General features: G+C 41.0%; 1 protein-coding gene across 5 annotated transcripts in view; it reads right to left on the bottom strand.

Moving 5' to 3' along the window:
* The window catches only part of LOC131343903 (dnaJ homolog subfamily C member 13-like), a 126,755-nt gene that overhangs the window by 87,238 nt on the left and 17,101 nt on the right, over positions 1-22,416 (bottom strand). For 4 of the 5 annotated variants that reach the window (XM_058375767.1, XM_058375762.1, XM_058375766.1 and 1 more), the window contains 4 exons: positions 15,230-15,305; positions 7,756-7,905; positions 770-811; positions 117-317 (listed from right to left, as the gene is read on the bottom strand). In XM_058375767.1, coding sequence (XP_058231750.1) covers positions 117-317; positions 770-811; positions 7,756-7,905; positions 15,230-15,305 — 469 coding nt within the window. The remainder of the gene's footprint in view (positions 1-116; positions 318-769; positions 812-7,755; positions 7,906-15,229; positions 15,306-22,416) is intronic. The other variant, XM_058375768.1, reaches the window with a different exon arrangement.

Below are 22,416 nucleotides of genomic sequence, written 5' to 3'. Positions count from 1 at the left end.
ACTGAAAGAATTATATTTAATTATATTAATTATAAATAAGGAATACATTATTATTTAGTTAAAGGTAACCTTAAAGAATGGGCAGGTTGAGCAAAGTGACACAGACAAACACTTACCAATCTGCTGAAGCCTCCATAGATAATACAAAAACCCCCTTGGTAGTCTGAAACTTCTGCAAAGCCTTCAATGCAACGGTAATCATAAGAACAGATGACCCGGTTGGAGTGGAGGTCAATCTGGTCAATGCCACCTGGAGTTACCTCCAACCCCACCATCTTCCTTGTGTCACTCCAATGATGCTTGTAGCAGTTATAACGCTGACAAGATTCCAACATAAATTAACAAAACATCTTACAATCTAATCTGACAATATGAACAATCTAAACAGTAAACAGACCCAAACACAGCCCTATCAGTGTTCAAACTTTAAACTTAGCTAGAAGGCATTATTCCTCCTGTTTATGTAGTTCAAATTGTGTGTACATAGTATGCAAACTTGTAAATTACGCAATGTACTATTTTACCCTTAAGTAATACCTTACTTTGTATCTATCTGTGCAAACATACACACTGAATCTTTCCAGAACTTCTTATAAAATGACAAATATTACTCATATCACATGGTCATAAACCTGCTAGGAGAATATCACCTTTCATCTATCTAAACGTCCATCTAATCAACCACCCACCCATTCACCTATCAATCAGTATTTGGATAAGAGGAATGAAACATTGGTTTGCTTGTGTACAAAAGACTGACAATACTCACTCTTCCAGTTATCTTTCCTTCAGCAAAGTCTGTTCTAAACCTCTACAGAACAAAAAAAGGCAAATGTAAGAAAACAAACTTAAACCATATGTGTGGTGGCCTTAGAAAACCTTTAAATTTAAAACCTTAAAAAAAATACATAAGACTCATCAGCATCTTGTCACTCCACTGATTTCTGTTCACATTCACATGGAGGGCACTGTTTTTGGCATTATTATGATCTATTTTATTTTTTTTATTTATGATTTTTATTTGGGTAATTTAAACATTTTTCCATTAAGCTGTAGAATGACTTAATTGGGGCAGTGGAATTTAACTTCAACACAGACATGCAGGACACCCTATGCCTGAAATTCTTAAATCCAAGCAACGATTTGTTCTCAAAATCTATGACTTCATATAATATTGCCAAGGTTTTGGCATGGAGGCTATTTTGCCTAAGCTAGACCAAACTGGGCTAATAAGAATGCGATACAGTTTTGATAATAGACTGCTAAATATTACAGATTCCATTTCAGAAGATTTAGAGTTTGCCTTCAAGTTTGTTATATGTATATATGTCACTGACTGTTTGTACAATGAAATGCTTAGGTGAGGCTCAGGCAAACTACAGCAATAATTTAGGCGAAGTAAAAAAAAACAAACAAAAAAAAGAATAGTAATCTTATATACAGTATATGGATGTGTGTGCATATCTATTTATATATTTTATATTGAGGTAGCTAAAGGAAGGTGTGTGCAAGTAAGTAATACTGAAAATCAATTGTGCAGTCCCAGTATGGAACAGATAGAGTGCAAAAAAGGTGCAAAACACTGATGATTATGTGGTCTTATGTAAGATAGTAGAAGTATAGACTTTTTTGTGGTTGTGGTTTGCAGTGAGTCCATAATACAGTTTGCTGACAATTCAGATAGCCTGCAGAAAGAAACTGAGCCTTCCACAGACACTGAATGCAGTAGTTGTCCTGTAAGGCTGGGAGTTCATTTCCAATGGTGAGTTCAGCTGCTCTCCCAATTTTCCATTCTATCTAGTGCTGAGCAGCTGCCATACCAGACAGTCAGGTACCAGTTTAGGAGACTCTCAATGGTGCATTTCTAGAAGGTGGTGAGGATTTTGGGGGGAAGGCCAAAATTCTTGGGCTTCTGCAGGAAGTACAGTCACTGATGCTCCGCTTTGACTACTTATGTGGTGTGCAGGGACCACAACAGGTCATCAGAAAGGTGTACACCAAGGAACTTGATGCTCCTGACTCTTTCTCTAGTGGCTCTGTTGATGTGTAAGGGTTGTTTAGCTATTCTCCTGCACCCTCCTGAAGTCCACGATCATCTGTTTGGTCTTGTTGATGTTGAGGCAAAGGTTGCTATCAATGCATCACTGAGATAGCACTCATGATGACACTCAACTTATCTTAGAACTTATCTTATCAACTTATCAACATCATAGGCTGCTCAGGTGCTTATTTCTGCCTCTTTGTCTTTTTGAGACTGGACTCTAGTGGCAGGTCTACCTCTGAATGCAATTTGTCCTCTGCAAAAGATCCAAAATGCAGCTGCGCAACATGTTTTCAACCTGACTAAGTTCTCATGCACTACCCCATTGCTGCGTTCCCTCTACTGGCTTCCAGTTGTTGCCTGCATCAGATTTAAAATGGTTATGCATGCCCACAAAGCCAAGAAGGGACCAGCACCCTTTTACCTCAAAGGTCTTATTACTCCTCGCACTGCACCTCACTACCTTCGATCTACTAGCACTGCTTGACTGGTCCCACTATCTCGCAGGGTACAAGGTATACATTCAAATTCAAATTTTATGTCACATACATATACAGTATGACATGCAGTTCTAACACCAAAGTGGTGGAATAAACTTCCCCTAGATGTCTGTACAGTTGAGTCACTTGCTGTCTTTAAACAACGGATGAAGACCTATCTCTTCCTGAAACACTTAAACTAGCTCTTTTTGTTTTATGTATTGTTGTATGTTGATTTTTAAAAAATGTAGACTTCAAACTTCAAACTTGTATGTCGTCCTGGATGAGAGCGTCAGAAATGTAAATGTCAGAAATGTAAATGTAAAGAGCATTCTCACCTCATCTCTGTAAGCTGTCTTATCTCTGTTAGTGATGAGACCCAAGATGGAAGTATCAACAGCAAATTTAAAGATAATGTTGAAACTGTACTTGGCAATACAGTCGTGAGTGAACAGGGAGTACAGGAGGGGGCTGAGGACACAACCCTGTGGAGCACTTGTGTTCACAGTCAAGTAACTGTTACCAATTCTCAACACTTGGGGTCTGTTCGTCAAAAAGTCCAAAATCCAGTTACACAGTTGAGCATTCAATCCAAGGTTTTTAAGCTTTGCAATGAGTTTGGATAGGATGATGGATGAACTCTAACCAATAAGTATCATTCTTGCATAAGTGTTTTTCTTGTCCAGGTGTATAAGATCTTGTGTAATGCTAGAATGATGACATCATCTGTCAATCTGTTTTTCCTGTATGTGAATTGGAAAGGGTTCATGGCGTCTGGCAAGGAGGAACAGATGTGTTTTTTGACAAGCCGCTCAAAGCACTTCATGATGGTGGAGGTCAATGCCACAGGGTGGTAGTCATTCAGAAGCTGACAGCAGACATTTTAGAGGTGGAGATGATGGTGGTCTTCTTAAGCATGTGGGGATCACAGACAGCCTAAGGAAGAGTTTGAAGATATCTGCAAAAACCTCTGCTAAATGGCTGGCACATGACTGAAAACGATCAGGACCTGGCAATTTTCTTGGGTTGACTGCCCTGAGTGATCTAAGCACATAAGCTGGAAGATGGTTAGAGCACAGTTGTTGCCATCTGTAGGATGTTTCACAGCAGGGAAGGTGGTATTGTCCTCAAACAGAGCACTTCATCTGGTAGTGAGGCAAACATACCCAGGTCACAGATTTTCCCAACCTTTTTTCCTCTGTAGTCAGTGGTTGACTGTAAGCCATTCCACGTGTGCTTGAGGTCAGATCCTTGATAGTTTGCAATCAAAAAAGTCTCTGTAACTCTTTGCAGACCAATGTCTCTCTTGATGCAGAAAAGGTGTCTTACAGGAGTGTTTATTGTAAACACTCTGCGTTATTGTAAACAACTATTGTATACAGTGAATTTTATTATATGCAAAATATCTTTGTCATACATGACCCACCCAGAAGAGTCTATGCAGGAATAGTAAAATGCATCTCAAAATATAGTAAATTCTCTGGCTACAAGACACATTTATCATTAGCCTTGCCTCTGAATATACTTTTGACACAACAGTCAGTGACCTCAACAACAATAACCTCCACAGGTGCAGGGGTGAGGCTATGGCACAAGATGCAAAGCATTCATCAGCAGTAAAAAATTGGAAGGCCAGCTTGGAATTCTCAAAGAAATACAACGATGAGCCATAAAAGATCAGGGGCCAGAATTAACCATTACCAAATGGAATAGCCAAAGGTCGAAGAAAATGGATCTGCTCATGATGCAAACCATACAGCTCATTGGTTGAAGAGCACTGTGGAGGTAGTGTCATGGCTTAGGCTTGCATGGCTGCTTCTGAAACAGGCTCACTATTCTTTAATGATGAAACTTATGCTGGTGGCAAGTGAATAATTTCAGAAGTCCACAGAAACATTATATCTGCTAATTTACAGTTTCCAAACTAATAGGAAGGAACTTTATGTATCAAGGCAATAACCCATGATACATTGCTAAATCAAATAAATTCTAATAAATTAAAATGGTCAATTCAATCACCAGACCTGAAGCTATTTAAGCATGCCTTACAAAGAGGAGACTGAAAGTAGAAACCTCCCAAATAAACAACAACTTAAACTGTGGTGCAGGCATGGAAAAGCACCATAAATAAGAAAGCAAAGGCTTGGTGAAGTTTTGGGTTGATATTGTTATTACAAGCAAGGTAAATACAACCAAATATTAAGTGTTATTTACTTTAAGGCTGTTTCTATACTTTTACTCACCTACAGATTGAGTGGTCTGACACCAAACATGCCATATACAAGTTGTTTAACATACAGTGCCTTGCAAAAGTATTCACCCCCCCTGGCATTTTTCATGTTTTGTTACATTATAATCTGTAATTGAAATGTTTTTTTAATCTGAATTTTATGTTATGGATCTGCACAAAATAGTCAGTCACACAAATAGTCGGCCACAACTAAGTTGGTGAAGTGAAATGAGAAAAATATATATAAAAAACAATTAAAAAAAAAAATTGGCATGTGCATATGTATTCACCCCCTTTGCTATGAAGCCCCTCAAAAGTTCTAGTGCAACCAATTACCTTCAGAAGTCACATAATTAGTGAAATTAAGTCCACCTGTGTGCAATCTAAGTGTCACATGATCTGTCAGTATAAACACACCTTTTCTGAAAGGCCCCAGAGGCTACAACGCCACTAAAGCCTAGTTCACACTACAGGATTTTAAGCCCGATTTGCAAATTAACGAGCTCGCCGACAGATCGGGCTGTGATCGTGGGAAAATCAGCGGGTGATCAGCGCTCGGCAATCTTTGTGTGTGAACTATTCAACGACGCATCAAAGAGGCTCGCCGACGTGTTGCTGACACCTCGCAGACAAAATCCAGATATCTGGCATGTTAAATATCTGGGACAGTCGGCCGACTCGACATCACATGGTGTCAATTGTCACTACGACCTCCAGCCAATGAGAGAGCAAGTCAACAGAGTTGAGGTCATCGGAAGAAAAGCAGCAACATGGCTTCAAAAATAGTGTGGACACAACATTTATTTTAATAAATTAACATTTATCTAGAGCGAGACTCCTGCCGACGTCCATTTTCAAAACAAACCTCTACCGAAAGTCTTGCGTCATTTCCGGATCCACCTGTCGTGTGTGTTTTCATGACAAAACGTGGTTTGGGGACGGCGTTGAGTGACAAGAGTTGTTGTCAGATCGTGTGGTGTGCGACCCCCTCTTGTGGATCATTTACGAAGCGTCGCGTAGTGTGAACACCACAAGGACAAAAAGACATACAGTGAAGTCATGTAGTCTGAACAGCAAAGTGATCTGCCGATGGTTAAAGTGTTGTAGTGTGACCCGGCCTTAAGCAAGAGGCATCACACCATGAAGACCAAGGAGCTCTCCAAACAAGTCAGGGACAAAGTTGTGGAGAAGTACAAGTCAGGGTTGGGTTATAAAAAAATATCCAAGTGTTGAGCACCATCAAATCCATCATCTTCAAATGGAAAGAACATGGTACCACAACAAACCTGCCAAGAGAGGGCCGCCCACCAAAACTAAAGGTAACCCTGAAAGAGCTGCAGAGTTCCTCAGCAGAGACTGGTGTATCTGTGCATGGGATCACAATAAGCCGTACACTCCATAGAGCTGGGCTTTATGGAAGAGTGGCCAGAAAAAAAGCCATTACTTAGTGGTAAAAATAAGAAGGCACATTCTGAGTTTGCCAAAAGACATGTCGGCGACTCCCTAAATGTATGGAGGAAGGTCCTCTGGTCAGATTTTCGGCCACCAAGGAAAACGCTATGTCTGGTGCAAACCCAATACATCCCATCACCCCAAGAACACCATCCCCACAGTGAAACATGGTGGTGGCAGCATCATGCTGTGGGGATGTTTTTCAGCAGCAGGGACTGGGAAACTGATCTGAGTTGAGGGAGAGATGGATGGTGCTAAATACAGGGATATTCTTGAGGAAAAAGCTGTTTCAGTCTGCCTGTGATTTGAGACTGGGGCGCATCAGGATAATGCCTTTACACACCATCTATTTTTATAAACAATGAGAACCACTATGCAAGAAAAACTGAACAGTTTTATTAAAGCTTTAACCACATTATTTTACAATCTTAGCTCTTAGTCAAATTATTAACCAATACTAATTATTACCAATATATTAATGTTTTAAAACAGATATCATGTCAATAAGAAATTATTCCAAACAAGATAAATAATATAGTCTTTATATAAAAAAAACTTGTTTACTGAGAATGTGCACATTTGAATCGTATGAGAATGGTATTAGATTTTACTGTTAATCCGTACACAAGCATTTCTAAACCAGTATTAAGTCAGAGTATGATGTAAGAATTGTTTGCAATAACCTAATGTCATTAACCAATGTAATGTCATTTTGGTAAAATACTTTTGTTTTGTAGATATGTAGATACAGCTCTGTAAAAAAAAAAAAAAAAAAAAAAAAAAGAGACCACTGCCCAATCTCCAGATTTGAACCCTATTGAAAACCTCTGGAATGTCATCAAGAGGAAGATGGATGGTCACAAACCATCAAGCAAAGCTGAGCTGTTTGCTTTTTTTTCAAAAAGAGTGGTATAAAGTTACCCAACAGAAATGTGAAAAACTGGTGGAGAGCATGGAGCCAAAACGCATGCAAATCGGGGTTATTCCACCAAATACTGATTTCTTAATGTTATTTAGCCAAAGCATTAAGACGATTTGTTTACAAATTATTTGTATTTTGTTTGATTTGTTTGAGTTATTAAAGCTCTGCAAATACTGCATGTTGGGTTATTTTGATGTGTTGTCATTTAAATATAAACTCTAAATAACGAGTGTTATATTTTGAATTTAGAAGAAATATTGTCAGCAGTTCACAGAAAATGAAACAAAACAGTTCATCTCATCAATACGTGCACCTGTAAGAAAGTCTCTTATTTTTTAAATGTATTTTATTCATATTTCTGTATGTCAAATCTAGAAAAAAAAACTGATTTCTTCCAGAATTGATACTCACTAATAGGTTTTCACAGGCCACCACAGAGTCTCTCTCTCTCATACAGACACGCACACAGTCTTGAATTGCATGCATAGCTTTGCTGTGCAAACAAAGTAGTATACATTTTTTTTCGTATAATCCATGGAATTTACTTTCAGATTAATGCCCCATGTTTCTTTCAAAAGATCCTCCATTTATTTTCCTACTTATATTTTGCCACTTCCCTGCTTTTGCTTACCAGTGCCTCTGTCAATAGCTCTGTGCGATGTTCAGTGGAAAACTTGAGTGTCTCGGACTTCTTCCCACTACCCTTCCGGAAGGTAAGGTTAAATTCAGTGCCCTGTCCTTTTCCCACTGGTGTGATACCACATATATCCCCATAAGGCCACTGTAGAGGGAATCACAAAGTAAGGGCATGTAAAGTAAATACTTTTGGCAGGTACACTATTAAAACACTTTTCACTAATTTCATTGCATATACAATATTTACAAAAACATTACAATTTACAGTATTCAAGAAAGCATTTAAAGCTTACTGCCAATCACGGAATTTGATGTGGATAAATATTAGGCAGAATTATAATAAACTATTTACTGTTATTACTCATTTATCAAAATGCATGGAGCCCTCACAGGGAGCCTAGTATTTGCTTGTATTTGAATTTCCATAGCCTGTATCAATGCACATGATTAGTTTATGATGTCAGTTGCTGGACTAGTTAATCGGCAACTGGGGCTAATATTAGATGGGAGGGCTAATGTTGAATGTTGTTTTGCACCACTAGGTAATTGCGGAGGCGTGGCCAAGCACCGGTTTGCGAATGCAGGTCAGAGCCAGGAGCGGGGCAGATGGTGACTTTTGGGGGTTACATGGTAAGCTTTACACACCTGTGAGTAATGGCTCTAATGATGTGCTCTCTCACACAGTGAATGCAGGTGGTGATAAAAAGGGAGAATAGAAAGCATAGAAGGAGAGAGTTGATCACGCTGAGAGATGTGTATGTATGTGTGTGTGTGCTAAAAAGTGATGTGATAAATAGAAAATAAAGCCAAATAACTATTGTCAAGATGACCTCATTTGCCGCATGTCTCCTCAAAATAAAAATAATTAGAGGCAAAAAAATAGCACCCTGGTTTAACGAGCATGAGCACATACAGTGAGGGAAAAAATTATTTGATCCCCTGCTGATTTTGTACGTTTGCCCACTGACAAAGAAATGATCAGTCTGTAATTTTAATGGTAGGTGTATTTGAACAGTGAGAGGCAGAATAACAACAAAAAAAATCCAGAAAAACGCATTTCAGAAAAGTTATACATTGATTTGCATTTTAATGAGTGAAATAAGTATTTGATCCCCTATCAATCAAAGATTTCTGGCTCCCAGGTGTCTTTTATACAGGTAAGGAGCTGAGATTACAGTAGGAGCACTCTCGGGGAGTGCTCTTAATCTCAGCTCGTTACCTGTATGAAAGACACCTGTCCACAGAAGGAAGCAATCAATCAGATTCCAAACTCTCCATCATGGCCAAGACCAAAGAGCTGTCCATGGATGTCAGGGACAATATTGTAGACCTATACAAGGCTGGAATGAGCTACAAGACCATCGCCAAGCAGCTTGGTGAGAAGGTGACAACAGTTATGCGATTATTCCCAAATGGAAGAAACACAAAAGGATTGTCAATCTTCCTCGGTCTGGGGCTCCATGCAAGATCTCACCTCATGGAGTTTCAATGATCATGAGAATGGCGAGGAATCAGCCCAGAATTACACTAGAGGATTTTGTCAATGATCTCAAGGCAGCTGGGACCACAATCACCAAGAAAACAATTGGTAACACACTACGCCATGAAAGACTGAAATCCAGTAGCGCCCGCAAGGTCCCCCTGCTAAAGAAAGCACGTGTACAGGCAAGTCTGAAGTTTGCCAGTTCACATCTGAATGATTCAGAGGAGAACTTGGTGAAAGTGTTGTGGTCAAATGAGACCAAAATCCAGCTCTTTGGAATCAACTCAACTCGCTGTGCTTGGAGGAGGAGGAATGCTGCCTATGACTCCAAGAAGACCATCCCCACCGTCAAACATGGAGGTGGAAACATTATGCTTTGGGGGTGTTTTTCTGCTTGGGGGACAGGACAACCGCACCGCATCAAAGGGACAAAGGACAGAGCCATGTACCATCAAATCTTGAGTGAGAACCTCCTTCCCTCTGCCAGGGCATTGAAAATGGGTCGTGGATGGATATTCCAGCCTGACAATGACCCAAAACACACGGCCAAGGCACAAAGGAGTGGTTCAAAAAGAAGCACATTAAGGTTCTGTAGTGGCCTAGCCAGTCTCCAGACCTTAATCCCATAGAAAATCTGTGGAGGGAGCTGAAGGGTCAGCCACAAAACCTTAATGACTTGGAGAGGATCTGCAAAGAGGAGTGGGCCCAAATTCCTTGAGATGTGAGATGTGTGCAAACCTGGTGGCCAACTACAAGAAATGTCTGACATCTGTGATTGCCAACAAGGTTTTGCCACCAAGTACTAAGTCATGTTTTGCAAAGGAGTCAAATACTTATTTCACTCAATAAAATGCAAAATCAATGTATAACTTTTTTGAAATGTGTTTTTCTGGATTATTTTGTTGTTATTCTGTCTCTCACTGTTCAGATAAACCTACCATTAAAATTACAGACTGATCATTTTTTTGTCAGTGGGCAAACGTACAAAATCAGCAGGGGATCAAATAATTTTTTCCCTCACTGTACACGCACACACCTTAAAGCAGACCACTAGAATGAGAATGTTATTGCCATCTAAGTAATTAGTAGTATTGGATAATAGACTGGATAATAAACTGGACTACATCCGACTCCAGTGGACCACACGGCGAGAGTTCAGAGACTGCTGCAACTTTGTTTTCATGGAGACATGGCGTAGCAAGTTCCAGACGCCACCATTCAGCTAGCCGGGCTCACCTCGTTTCGTGCCAACAGAAATGCAGCTCTGTGCGGTAAGACTCTCTGTGGCGGTGTTTGTGTTTACATCAACACGGAATGGTGCAAGCTAGTGTTCATCTCCAGTGGAGTTTGTGTTTGTTAGATGCAGACCATTTTATTCAGCAGGCGAATTCACCACTGCTTTTATTGTCGTGTACATTTCCCCCAGCACTAATGCAAAGAAGGCTCTATGTGAACTCTGTAAAACATATTTTAAGGTCACTATAGAATCTACTGCAACATACATTCCTTTTTGAATAATAATTTACATATCCCAGCTCGCACCACCAAATGGTGATCAAATCAGGTGGTGATCAGGAACTGTGAACTAGCTGACAGTTGGGGGGCCAACTCTGGGGATCTTTCTGCCATTCAGTGCTTTGTTTAAGAGTATAACCTCTAAGCTTTTGTATCATCATTCCAGGGAATTGATACCTGTGAGGTCTACCTCTCCTTGGGGGTTTTTGTTTAAGAGTATCACCTCTAGGCTTTTGTATTGTCACACCTTCAAGGCCTGCCCACTCAAGGCCTTTAAAACTGTAACTGTCCTTTCCTCTGGACTCGGTGACTACAGTACTACCGCAGTGTGTTCTGATCTACAATAAAACATTCCTGCTGAACACTACTTCCGAGTCCCCTGGTCTGCTGCGGTGAATTCAGAACAACTCTATGGGGCTATTGGCGATCTGCAGAATGCTCACCCCGACGGTCTGTTTATCACCACCATATGATAATAGATGGAGATTTCAACCACGCGAATCTCAAAATAGTGCTCCCTAAACTCTGTGCGAAGCTCCGTCCCCACTTCGACTACCCAGACCACATTCCTGTTATGCTAATTCTAACATACAGACCGCTTGTCAGACGCTTTAAATGTGTTCTGAAACAGGTGAAAACCTGGGCAGCAGAAGCCACCTCTGCTCTTCAGGGCTGTTTTGAGTGCACTGAGTAGTATATACTCAGGGGGTGCAACCAACGGCGACTCTATCCACTTGGAAGAGTAGAACTCTATGCAGAGTTAACCCACAGAAGTCTGCTGGACCAGACAACATTCCTGGCACAGAGCTCAGGGAATGTGCAGAACAGCTAGCAGATGTCTTCACTGACATCTTCAACATTTCCCTGAGCAGCGCCATTGTTCCTACGTGCCTCAAGACAATGACCATTGTCCCCGTGCCTAAGAAGTTTACGGTTTCCTGCCTCAATAACCATCATCCCATCACACTCACACCCATCAAAATGAAATGCTTCAAGAGGCTCAACGTGAGGCACATCAAGACCCAGCTACCACCATGACCAGACCCCTTGCAGTTTGCGTATTGTCCTAACCACTCCACAGACAATGCCATCACCACAACCCTCCATCTGGCCCTCACACACCTGGACAACAAGGACGCACCAAAAAGCACCAAATTCCTTAGTATTGATCTGGTGGAGAACATCACCTGGTCACTCAACAGAACCTCACCTGGTTACTCCATCACCAAGAAAGCCCAGCAGCATCACTACTCCCTGCGGAGGTTGAGGAAAGCCCATTTCCCTCCTCCCATCCTGACTGTGTTCTGTGTTACCATTGAGAGCATCCTGAGCAGCTGCATCACTGCCTGCACTGCATCACAAGACCCTGCAGTGGATAGTGAAGACAGCTGAGAAGATCATTGGAGCCTCTCTCCCCTCTATCACAGACATTTACACCACACAGCAAAGCCAACAGTATTGTGGATGACCCCACACACCTCTCACAAACACTCTTCACCCTCCTGCCATCTGGAAAGAGGTACCGAAGCATTCGGGGCCTCACAACCAGACTGTGTAACAGTTTCTTTCCTCAAGCCTTCAGGCTCCTCAACATCCAGAATTGAACTGTATCAATTCACTGTCTCTCTCTCTCTCTCTCTCTCTCTAACTCTCTCTCATACACACACACCTGTGTGAACCGACTCACACTAAAAATGTTTACATTTTATTTGTACTAATTCAACCGGTGCACATATGTTATTTACACATATGTTTTTAGATACCACTGGTTTTACAGTTCCTTTAGTTAGCACATTCTATTCTGTTGCACGTTTTCTGGCACTATATGTCCTGTACTGTCTTGTGTTGTCTTGTCTTGCATTGTTTGCACCTGATGTAGCTAAGACAAACTTTCTGTCCCTAGCTCTATGTTGTTGTTTCTGTTTTGTGGTTATATGCTGTCTATCTAGCACCAGGGTCCAGGAGAAACATTGTTTCATTTCACTATGTACTGTGTCAGCTTTATGTGGTTGAAATGACAATAAAGCTTCTTGACTTGACTATTTCAAGCAGCATGGATGAAAAAGCCTCCTGAGCTACAGAAAATATCTTAGAGCAGCTAGATCAGGATATCTCTCCACCCTAATAGCAGATAAGAAAAATAAGCCTAGATTTTTATTTTATACTATAGAAAAGTATTAATTTAATTAGACTATTAATTTCAACCCAGACAATTTGATAGCTAACACTGCAGGACAATATTACTATATCTGATGAGCATTTAGAATGTCCATTTCCCTAAGAGAGACCGATTTAATTTCAACAATTTCCTTAAAATCATCAACTAGATCCCTTACCTACACCTTAATCTTTATCAAAACCCTGATTAAAAAACCTGACATTGACCCTGATCAGCTGTCCAATTATAGGCCAATATCAAACCTCCTCTTAATCCTGAAGAATCTAGAAAAACTATGTCACAGAAGTTATACACATACATGCGTAAGAGTATTATTCATTAAATGTATTAGTTGGGGTTTAGGCCTCATCGTAGCAGAGAGACAGTGCTGGTTAAAGTGATAAATGACCTACTACTGGGCTCTGATCAGAGCTGTGACACCTTGCTGGAATTCACTGAGAGTAGTGCAGCTTTTGACAACAATGATCAAACACCTATTCCACAAAAATTCATATGATTATGAGTATGTAGCTATAAATGGTGTGTTCCCTATGCATAATGAGGCAAAGTTTGGTGGTCTGCTTTAGGTCCACTCCTTTTTTCTTTATATATGTTATGTCTTTGTAAAACTGTTTGTAAACATTTTATTAGTGGAACTGTTATGCCACAGACACACAGTTGTATGTTTCAGCAATGCCAGTTGACAGGCACTAGGGGTGCCACAATACTCAATATAATATTGAACTGTTCAGTACGACCGCCACGGGTTTTTTCGTTTAAATAACTTCCATGCATTTTATTACTCTCTGAACTGCCTGTTTATGTTTGCCTGTACTGTATGGCTACACGCTGAGATAGACATGCCTCCCCGCGAGGAAATATCCAATCAGTGAGCGCTAAAGTTAGGGGCGCTTAACCATGCTTTGTGATGCTGGTGTCAGATTTAAACTCTAACCCTGGAGAGTTTAACCCTAACCCTAACATTATAATAGTGCTCAACCTGCGGTACACACTAACGCCCATGTCCTTTTTTTTTTTTTTTTAGCACCGAGGTAATTCCTGACCTCTACGAAAAGACGTGCAACAACAGATAGTTGGACCTCGTGGGCAACAGAGAGTTCTCACCCTTACTGTTCATTACATAGCAGTTTGGGGAAAAAAAAGAGCGCTGTACTCCAAACCCGTCCCCTGTATGAAAGTCATACAAGCGCTAATTTGGCAGAAGAGTAGATAAATGCAGTGAATATTGTACATGCAGTTCATTAAGCTGACTTGCTGTGAGCTGCCAATGTTAATTTTTTATCTCTCTTTATTTTTTAAATCTCACTATTTTCAGTACACTATGAATGTGTACAAGCTGATTTTTGCACTTAAGTAAAATAAAGAGAATTGCAACTAAAACAAGTTTTTTTTTCTTAACATCTTACTGTTCCTGTCACCTAAGCAAAGAATAATGAAAACAACACTTTAATTTGCCAAGCCATCAGAACCAAACCGAAAACCGTGGGTAAAAACCGAGGTACGTATTGAACCGTGGGTTAACAGTATTGTTGCATCCCTAATAGGCACCAGCTTAATATGGTTAAGAAATGCACAAAAGTCATTAAGTACTGGAAGCTAATTAATTTTCACCTACTAAATATATACAAGACAAAAGTATTAGTACTATACATACCTGCAGCCAAAAGTAAATTTTCTGGTTACATAGTACCTCTAGATGGCCTTAGTGTGATTACTGACTCCAGTCTTTCAGTCGAAACTCATGTAGATAATATTACTAGGACTTAATAGCCTTATTTAATCTCAGAAAAGACTCTTGACTGCTTTATGTCCTAGGGTGCCTGTGTCACCTTCTGGTTATCTTTTTTAGTTATGCTTTCCTAGCTACTCCCTCTGGAGTCTCTGCTTACAACTCTGCACACAATGTACATTGTCCTGAACCATTAACTGCACACCTTTCTGTGTTTCTCTCTGTCTATTGGTCTCTCTCTTGAGCTTCAAATGCTTGTTCTGAAATACCAGTGGTCTTGAACCTTTCTGCTCCCTAGACCTGCCTGCTACTGCTAAAGATGGACATGAGCAGCCTAGATACATATGACTGCTGTGGATTGTACCACTGATATGAAACCAGAGATGGATTTGGATTAAAACAAATAGTTTTGACTTAAGTCTCCATCAGTGAAGAGCTGATTACTTCAACAAGATGGGCTATATGTTATGACTAGAATAATTTTTCCTGGTTAAACGCAACATTTGTTACATTCACCATTTGTTCTTGTCTGCTTGATATGATTCAATGAATAGTACTCATACCTGGTTTGTAACTTCTAACGTTGTAGGGTTGTATGTTGTCATGCCATGTGTCCCAATAGAGAAAACTCGTTTGTACCTGGAAAGAGAAAAACACACATACATACATAATGTTTTAGAATTAAACAGAAATAGAAGGTAGAAACAGAAAGTCCCAAAATACATACATTACAATGGATAAGGAACATATGATTCTAATCAAAAATGAAATGATGCCACAATCTAAAAGAGCCATATGAAAACAATTTTTACCGGATAAATTGCACTGAACATAAGACAGATTATTTGATATTGACACTTTTCTGCAATTATAAAAGTAATTAAAAAAGTGTATGTGTGTTCATATACAAGAATATTGTGCAGCAACCTAAGTGTGGATTAACTTAACTTAAAACCAAATTATCTGATAGATAATCCTTCAGATAATATACCTATTTCTGATCAGAGCTTAGAATGCCTCACTCCACTTCAAGAGCCTGATCTAGGGGGGGCGCTAGAGAGTAGCACATGGAGTAAGATGCGTTTTCTCCCATCTCCGACACACTTGGTGAAATAAATCATATAAAGCTTCGTTACTCCTACTTAATTTGCTCAGTTTGCAAAGTCAATATATTAATGATGAATAAATCTAAAAAGACTGTCAAAAAGACTCCGGTCCCCGGCTGCCAACGCGGTGGAAGACATTTCAACTAGCCCAATGCTAACCGATGCTAAAGATGACGGTCAAACTGACTTGGATAATGACACCACTGAGACAGATGCTTCTTATCCCTCGGAGGATGAAGATGAGGCCTCAACTAGGGCTATTCTTCTGGCTATTAGAAGGATGGGCTCCTCTATGAATGCCCGATTTAACAATTTGAAAGCTTCTCTGTCTGTAGTGCAGTCGACGCTAACCACGAACATAGCCCTTGTCGTTGACCTGGAAGAGGCTAGCACTGATTATGAGCGCCGCATATCCCGCCTAGAGCAGCTTTGCTCCGGTCTATCACAGGAGAACACGTCTCTGAAAGTAAAGGTAACGGATCTAGAGGTCAGATCTCGCAGGCAGAATATCAAGATAATGGGTCTTCCTGAGAACATCGAGAAGGGCAACCCCACTAGATTTGTTTCTGAACTTCTTCCCTCGCTTCTAGGAGAATCTAATTTTCCGTGTGGCGTAAAGTTTGACCGGGTTCACTGCACTGGCCCCATCAGAAACAACAGGCCGTGAGTTATGATAGCCAGGATACATCACGACTCTGTTAAAACTGAAATACTGCACCTCGCCCGTAACCGGAGCCCGCTCTCGTTTGATGGTAGCCATATCAGCATCTTCCCGGACTTCCCTGCGGAGGTGTTCACCCAACGTAAGCAGTTTGACGGCGTGCGGGAGAAACTAAAAGCCAATGGAAAATACGGACTCCTGTACCCTGCTCGTCTCATACTCACACATGAGAAGACGAAGAGCCTGATCTAATTTCACTAATTTCATCTTCAAAACTTTCAAACTGCATTCTAGATCCTTTACCCATGTCTTTCCTTAAAAAGATATTACCAGTAGCTACCAAGACCCTTCTAAAAATTATTAATGCTTCCCTTAGTACTCGCTATGTGCCTAAATCTTTTAAGCTAGCAGTTATCAAACCCCTGATTAAAAAATGATCTGTTACTGGCTTCTGATCAGGGTTGTGACTCGATACTAGTGTTACTCGATCTTGGTGCAGCTTTTGACACCATTGACCACACTATTCTACTTGATAGGCTAGAACATATTGTTGTTGTTAAAGGAACAGCCCTCTCCTGGCTCAGGTCTTATTTGACTGACTCTTATCAGTATGTAGATCTAGATGGTGACTTCTCTATGTATACCAAGGTTATGTTTTAGGCCCACTGCTTTTATATATGCTACCCCTTGGTGCAATTATTCGTAAACATAGTATTAGCTGCCACTGTTATGCCAACAACACACACCTATATATTTTTCAGCTAAGTCAGATGAGAGATACCAGCTTATTAAGACTGAAGAATGTGTAAAGGACATTAGACACTGGATGGTCACTAACTTCCTCCTGCTTAAATCTGACAAGGCATAGGTGCTTGTACTAGGAACACATGCAGTCAAAAGTAAGCTTTCTGATTGCAGAGTAATGGTGGATGGTTCATCTTGTCCAGCAGTAAAAGATCTTGGTGTGTTTATTGACTCTGGTCTTTCGTTTGAGGCTCACATAGATATCACCACTAGGGTAGCCTTCTTTCATCTCAGAAATATTGCCAAGATAAGAAATATGATGTCACTTCATGATGCGGAAAAACTAGTTCATGCTTTTGTCACCTCTAGGTTGGATTATTGTAATGCCTTACTGTCTGGATGTTCCAGTAGGAGCATAAACAAGCTCCAATTAGTCCAGGATGCAGCAGCTAGAGTCCTAACTAGAACCAGAAGATATCAACACATCACTCCCATTTTAGCCACACTACACTGGCTCCCAGTCAAATTTCGCATTGATTATAAAATCCAGTAACTGACCTATAAAGCACTAAATGGTCTCGCACCGTAGTACCGGAGCGATCTTCTAGTCTTTTATGATCCGCCACGCCGACTCCGATCAAAGGGTGCAGGTTATTTGGTAGTACCTCAAATAGTAAAGGCTACCACAGGGGGCAAAGCTTTTTCTTTCAAAGCCCCACAGTTATAGAACAGCCTTCCAATTAGTGTTCGGGATTCACACACAGTCTCAGTGTTTGTCTAGGCTGAAGACACATTTGTTTAGTCAAGCTTTTAATGTATAGTTTTCTTAGGTAAAGGAGCAGATCTGGAAGGTTCATGGGCATAGAGTGTTTGGTGTACTGGGATGTTTGGATGCTGTCATCTCACCACCTTCACAAGTCGACTGTGAAGTGGTTGGACGCTTTACGTCCTGGGAAGCCTTCATGTCTGTCACCTTCTGGCTCTCCCTTTTAGTTATGCTATCATAGCTAGTCTTGCTGGAATCCCTGCCTGCACTTTACACATAATCTACATTGTCTTTAAACATCACATGATCAGAATCACACTTAATATCTTTCTCTCTCTGTCTTTACATGCCTAAATCAAACGCTGGTGATTGGCTGTAGCGAGGCCACCGGTTACGTCCAGAGACGCGGTTCACACGTGAGGCTGTTGTGTGTAGATCCCGACGTGTTTAAAACATGTGGAAAAGGTTGAAAGTGTGGCTGCATTTCACCAAGCTCGATGACAACAGCGTGTGATGCAACATTTGGAACAAAATAATTGCTGCCAAGACCGGCAACATGTCAAATCTGATGAAGCACTTAATCGTGCACGGAATAAACATAAGAGCAGAAAGTTGCTCCATCTTCGACTGCAAGAAGACAGCCGATGCGGTCATCCTCTCGGTGTTTTTCTGCCCCAGAGCCATCTTCGACATGCCCACCACACGGCCAAAACTACCGATGAAGACAGCAGCGTTATGACTGGGACTCCAACAGGTAAGCTTAACTTTTAGCAAACAAGCAAACAAAGTTGGCTAACCTGTAGTGCTACATGCATTTATTTATGTTTCTTTCTGTGCGCGGTGACTTCGTACTAACGTTATATAGTGACCAGCGTAACGTTAGATTTTGTTTGGATGGCTATAGATATATAGCTAAATCTATGCTAAAAATGTTAAGGTTAATAGAAACTGATCACATTTAACTCGCATTAAAGTATTTATGTTGTTAAAGCGTGCTTATCCTTAAGGTTGACTGCATTAACAGTTTTATTTTCTCCCTCTCCCCTTACATTAATGTTATAGCCTCTGCTCCTGCTGACCCTGGAATTAGGACACCATTAAGTGTTAATCCATTCACACTGGCAGAAAAAAGAAAAATGAAGAAGAAAAGCAAGATGAATGCCACAGAGCAGTCACAAACTTTATTGTTAAAGGTCAATTTTCTACTGCTGGGGACATTATTAGTCAGGAGCGGGCTTGTCTGTCTCCTGAAAAAGCAGACATGCTAATTTTTTTTGAAGAAGAACTGATGAGTTATTTAAAGATCTTAAGCAGTAGTAAGCAACATGTATTGACTTAAAACTGTGTATTGGGGTCAGGGTTGTGTATTGTGTTGGTTACATTTTGTTCATTTGTGCTTTTTTGTTTCCTTGTGGAGTGGCTCAGGAGAGTCTTTGAATCTGTATAAAAAAAAAAAGTCAACAACCTGAAAAAAAATAAAACCAAGTTTCTCTGAGGTAATGTGTAATGTACTTTTGTTAAAATTGATTTCATGAAATTGGTATCAAAAAAAGTATCGTTCAGGAACCGGTATCGAAGTCAAGGTATCAGTATCGGTATTGATATCGGAAATTTTTGAACGATACCCAGCCCTACTGTTTAGTGTCACCCAAATGAGGATGGGTTCCCTTCTGAGCCTGGTTCCTCTCAAGGTTTCTTCCTCATATCATCTCGGAGTTTTTCCTTGCCACCGTCGCCACAGGCTTGCACATTAGGGATAAATTAAAATAAGGATAAAATAGTTTAATAATTTAATTTAATAATTTATTTTTATTTCTAGTTATTTATTTATTTATTTACCCCCCCCCTTTCTTTATCTTCTTTTGTAAAGCTGCTTTGAGACAACGTCCATTGTAAAAGGCGCTATACAAATAAAACTGAATTGATTAGAGAGACAAATACCTCCCAGTTCTTATCTAACTCTGAGCGATCCAATGTCTACACCTCTACTGAGTTGCCAAGCCCTTGATACATCACTGTGGTTCAGACAGACAAATAAGAAGAAAATAAGTACCGAAAAAAACAGATGTGTTCTGGATCTGACTGCAAGCAGCATCTCTAGCAAGGTTGGATTTCAGTGAGAATGTGAGCTCATCAGCTACACTGACTCATTAAAATGATGCATGAGTACACTAAGGCAAAGACAGCAAAATGATGTGTTCAGGACATTTGAACAAATAAATAAAAAAGAAAGCGAAAAATAATCTTCATTAACCTCTTTGCTGGAATTCCAAACAGAATACTCACCATATACTGACTGGGGTGATTTTAATCTGGTCCAAGACCCAAATGTAGGCAGGTCATCATCTAAGCAAATCAGTTTATCGGAATCTGCTAAAGTAGTGCTTAATTGCTCGTCTCATTTAGGAATTTCGGACCCCTGGAAGGTTAAAAACCATAATAATAAAGTCTTTTCTTTTTCTCTCCGCACATCAAATTTTTTTTCGGATTGACCTTTTTGATTGATAATAAATTGCTACATCATCTGGCAAAGCTCTTAAAGGTTAACCTTTAAGTTACAACAGAACAACACAACAGCGAGGAAGACCATCCCTCCTCCTAATGACCCAGTGCTTTGTCTCACCACGGCTGACGTGAAGAGAACTCTATACAGAGTTAACCCACGGAAGTCCGCTGGACCAAACAACATTCCTGGCAGAGTTCTCAGGGAGTGTGCGGAGCAGCTAGCAGATGTCTTCACTGACATCCCTACGTGCCTCAAGACAACGACCATCGTCCCTGTGCCAAAGAAGTCCACGGTTTCCTGCCTCAATGACTACCGTCCCGTTGCACTCACACCAATCGTGATGAAATGCTTAGAGAGGCTCGTCATGAGGCACATCAAGTCACAGCTACCACCCTTGCTGGACCCCTTGCAGTTTGCGTATCGTCCTAACCGTTCCACGGAAGACGCCATCACCACAACCCTGCATCTGGCCCTCACACACCTGGACTGCAAAGACTCCTACGTTCGAATGCTGTTCATAGATTTCAGTTCAGCATTCAACACAATCATCCCTCAGCAGCTGATTAAGAAGCTGAGTCTCCTGGGCCTGAACACCTCTCTCTGCAACTGGATCCTGGATTTCCTGACTGGGAGACCTCAGTCAGTCCGGATCGGGAGCAGTATCTCCAGCACCACCACACTGAGCACTGGAGCACCTCAGGGCTGTGTGCTCAGTCCATTGCTGTTCACTCTGCTGACTCACGACTGTGCAGCAATGCACAGCTCCAACCACATCGTCAAGTTCACTGATGACACGACCGTGGTGGGTCTCATCAGCAAGAACGACGAGTCAGCATACAGAGAGGAGGTGCAACATCTAACAGCCTGGTGCAGAGCCAACAACCTCTCCCTGAACGTCGACAAGACCAAAGAGATGGTTGTTGACTTCAGGAGAGCACAGTGTGACCATTCTCCGCTGTCCATCGATGGCTCCTCTGTGGAGATCGTCAAGAGCATCAAATTCCTTGGTGTCCATCTGGCGGAGAACTTCACCTGGTCACTCAACACCAGCTCCATCACCAAGAAAGCCCAGCAGCGCCTCTACTTCCTGAGGAGGCTGAGTAAAGCCCATCTCCCTTCCCCCATCCTGACTGTGTTCTACAGAGGGACCATCGAGAGCGTCCTGAGCAGCTGCATCACTGCCTGGTTTGGGAACTGCACCGTCTCAGATCGCAAGACCCATCAGCGGATAGTGAGGACAGCTGAGAAGATCATCGGAGTCTCTCTCCCCTCTATCACAGACATTTACACCGCACGCTGCATCCGCAAAGCCTACAGCATTGTGGCTGACCCCACACACCCCTCACACACACTCTTCACCCTCCTGCCATCTGGAAAGAGGTACCGGAGCATTCGGGCCCTCACAACCAGACTGTGTAACAGTTTCTTTCCTCAAGCCATTAGGCTCCTCAACACCCGGGACTGAACTGTTCTACACTCTCACACACACTCTCACTCAGGACTGAACTGTATACTAACTCTCTGTCTCACACACAGATACACACACTCTGTCTTGACTGTGTGGACACAAACACACACACAATTTATACTGTTCATTACTTACTGCACTACCTCTACCTGTCATCCGCTGCTATAGTTATATTTATGTTTATTCTATTTGCACTACCTCAACCGCTGCTGTGTATTCTTGCACAATATTTTTGCACAATACTTTTTTTTTTTTTACATTTCACTTTATCTATTTTATTTCACTTACATTCCAGTACACGTTCTTTTATTTCTTTTCAGCGCTAAGTGTCCTGTGTTCTTTTGTGTTGTCTTTATTGTATTTATTGTCTTTTTTGCACTGTCTTGTCTATGCTCTGTTTGCATCTAGCTGCACACTGTGCACTTTACGTGGCTAAGACAAACTTCTGTCCTAGCTCTGTGGTGTTGTTTGTTGTTTAGTATTGAACTTGTTGTTGTAT

Source organism: Hemibagrus wyckioides, linkage group LG23, assembly GCF_019097595.1.
Source record: "Hemibagrus wyckioides isolate EC202008001 linkage group LG23, SWU_Hwy_1.0, whole genome shotgun sequence".
NCBI lineage: Eukaryota > Metazoa > Chordata > Actinopteri > Siluriformes > Bagridae > Hemibagrus > Hemibagrus wyckioides.
The sequence above is the reverse complement of the archived record's forward strand: the minus strand, read 5'-3'. Positions and strand labels throughout refer to the sequence as shown.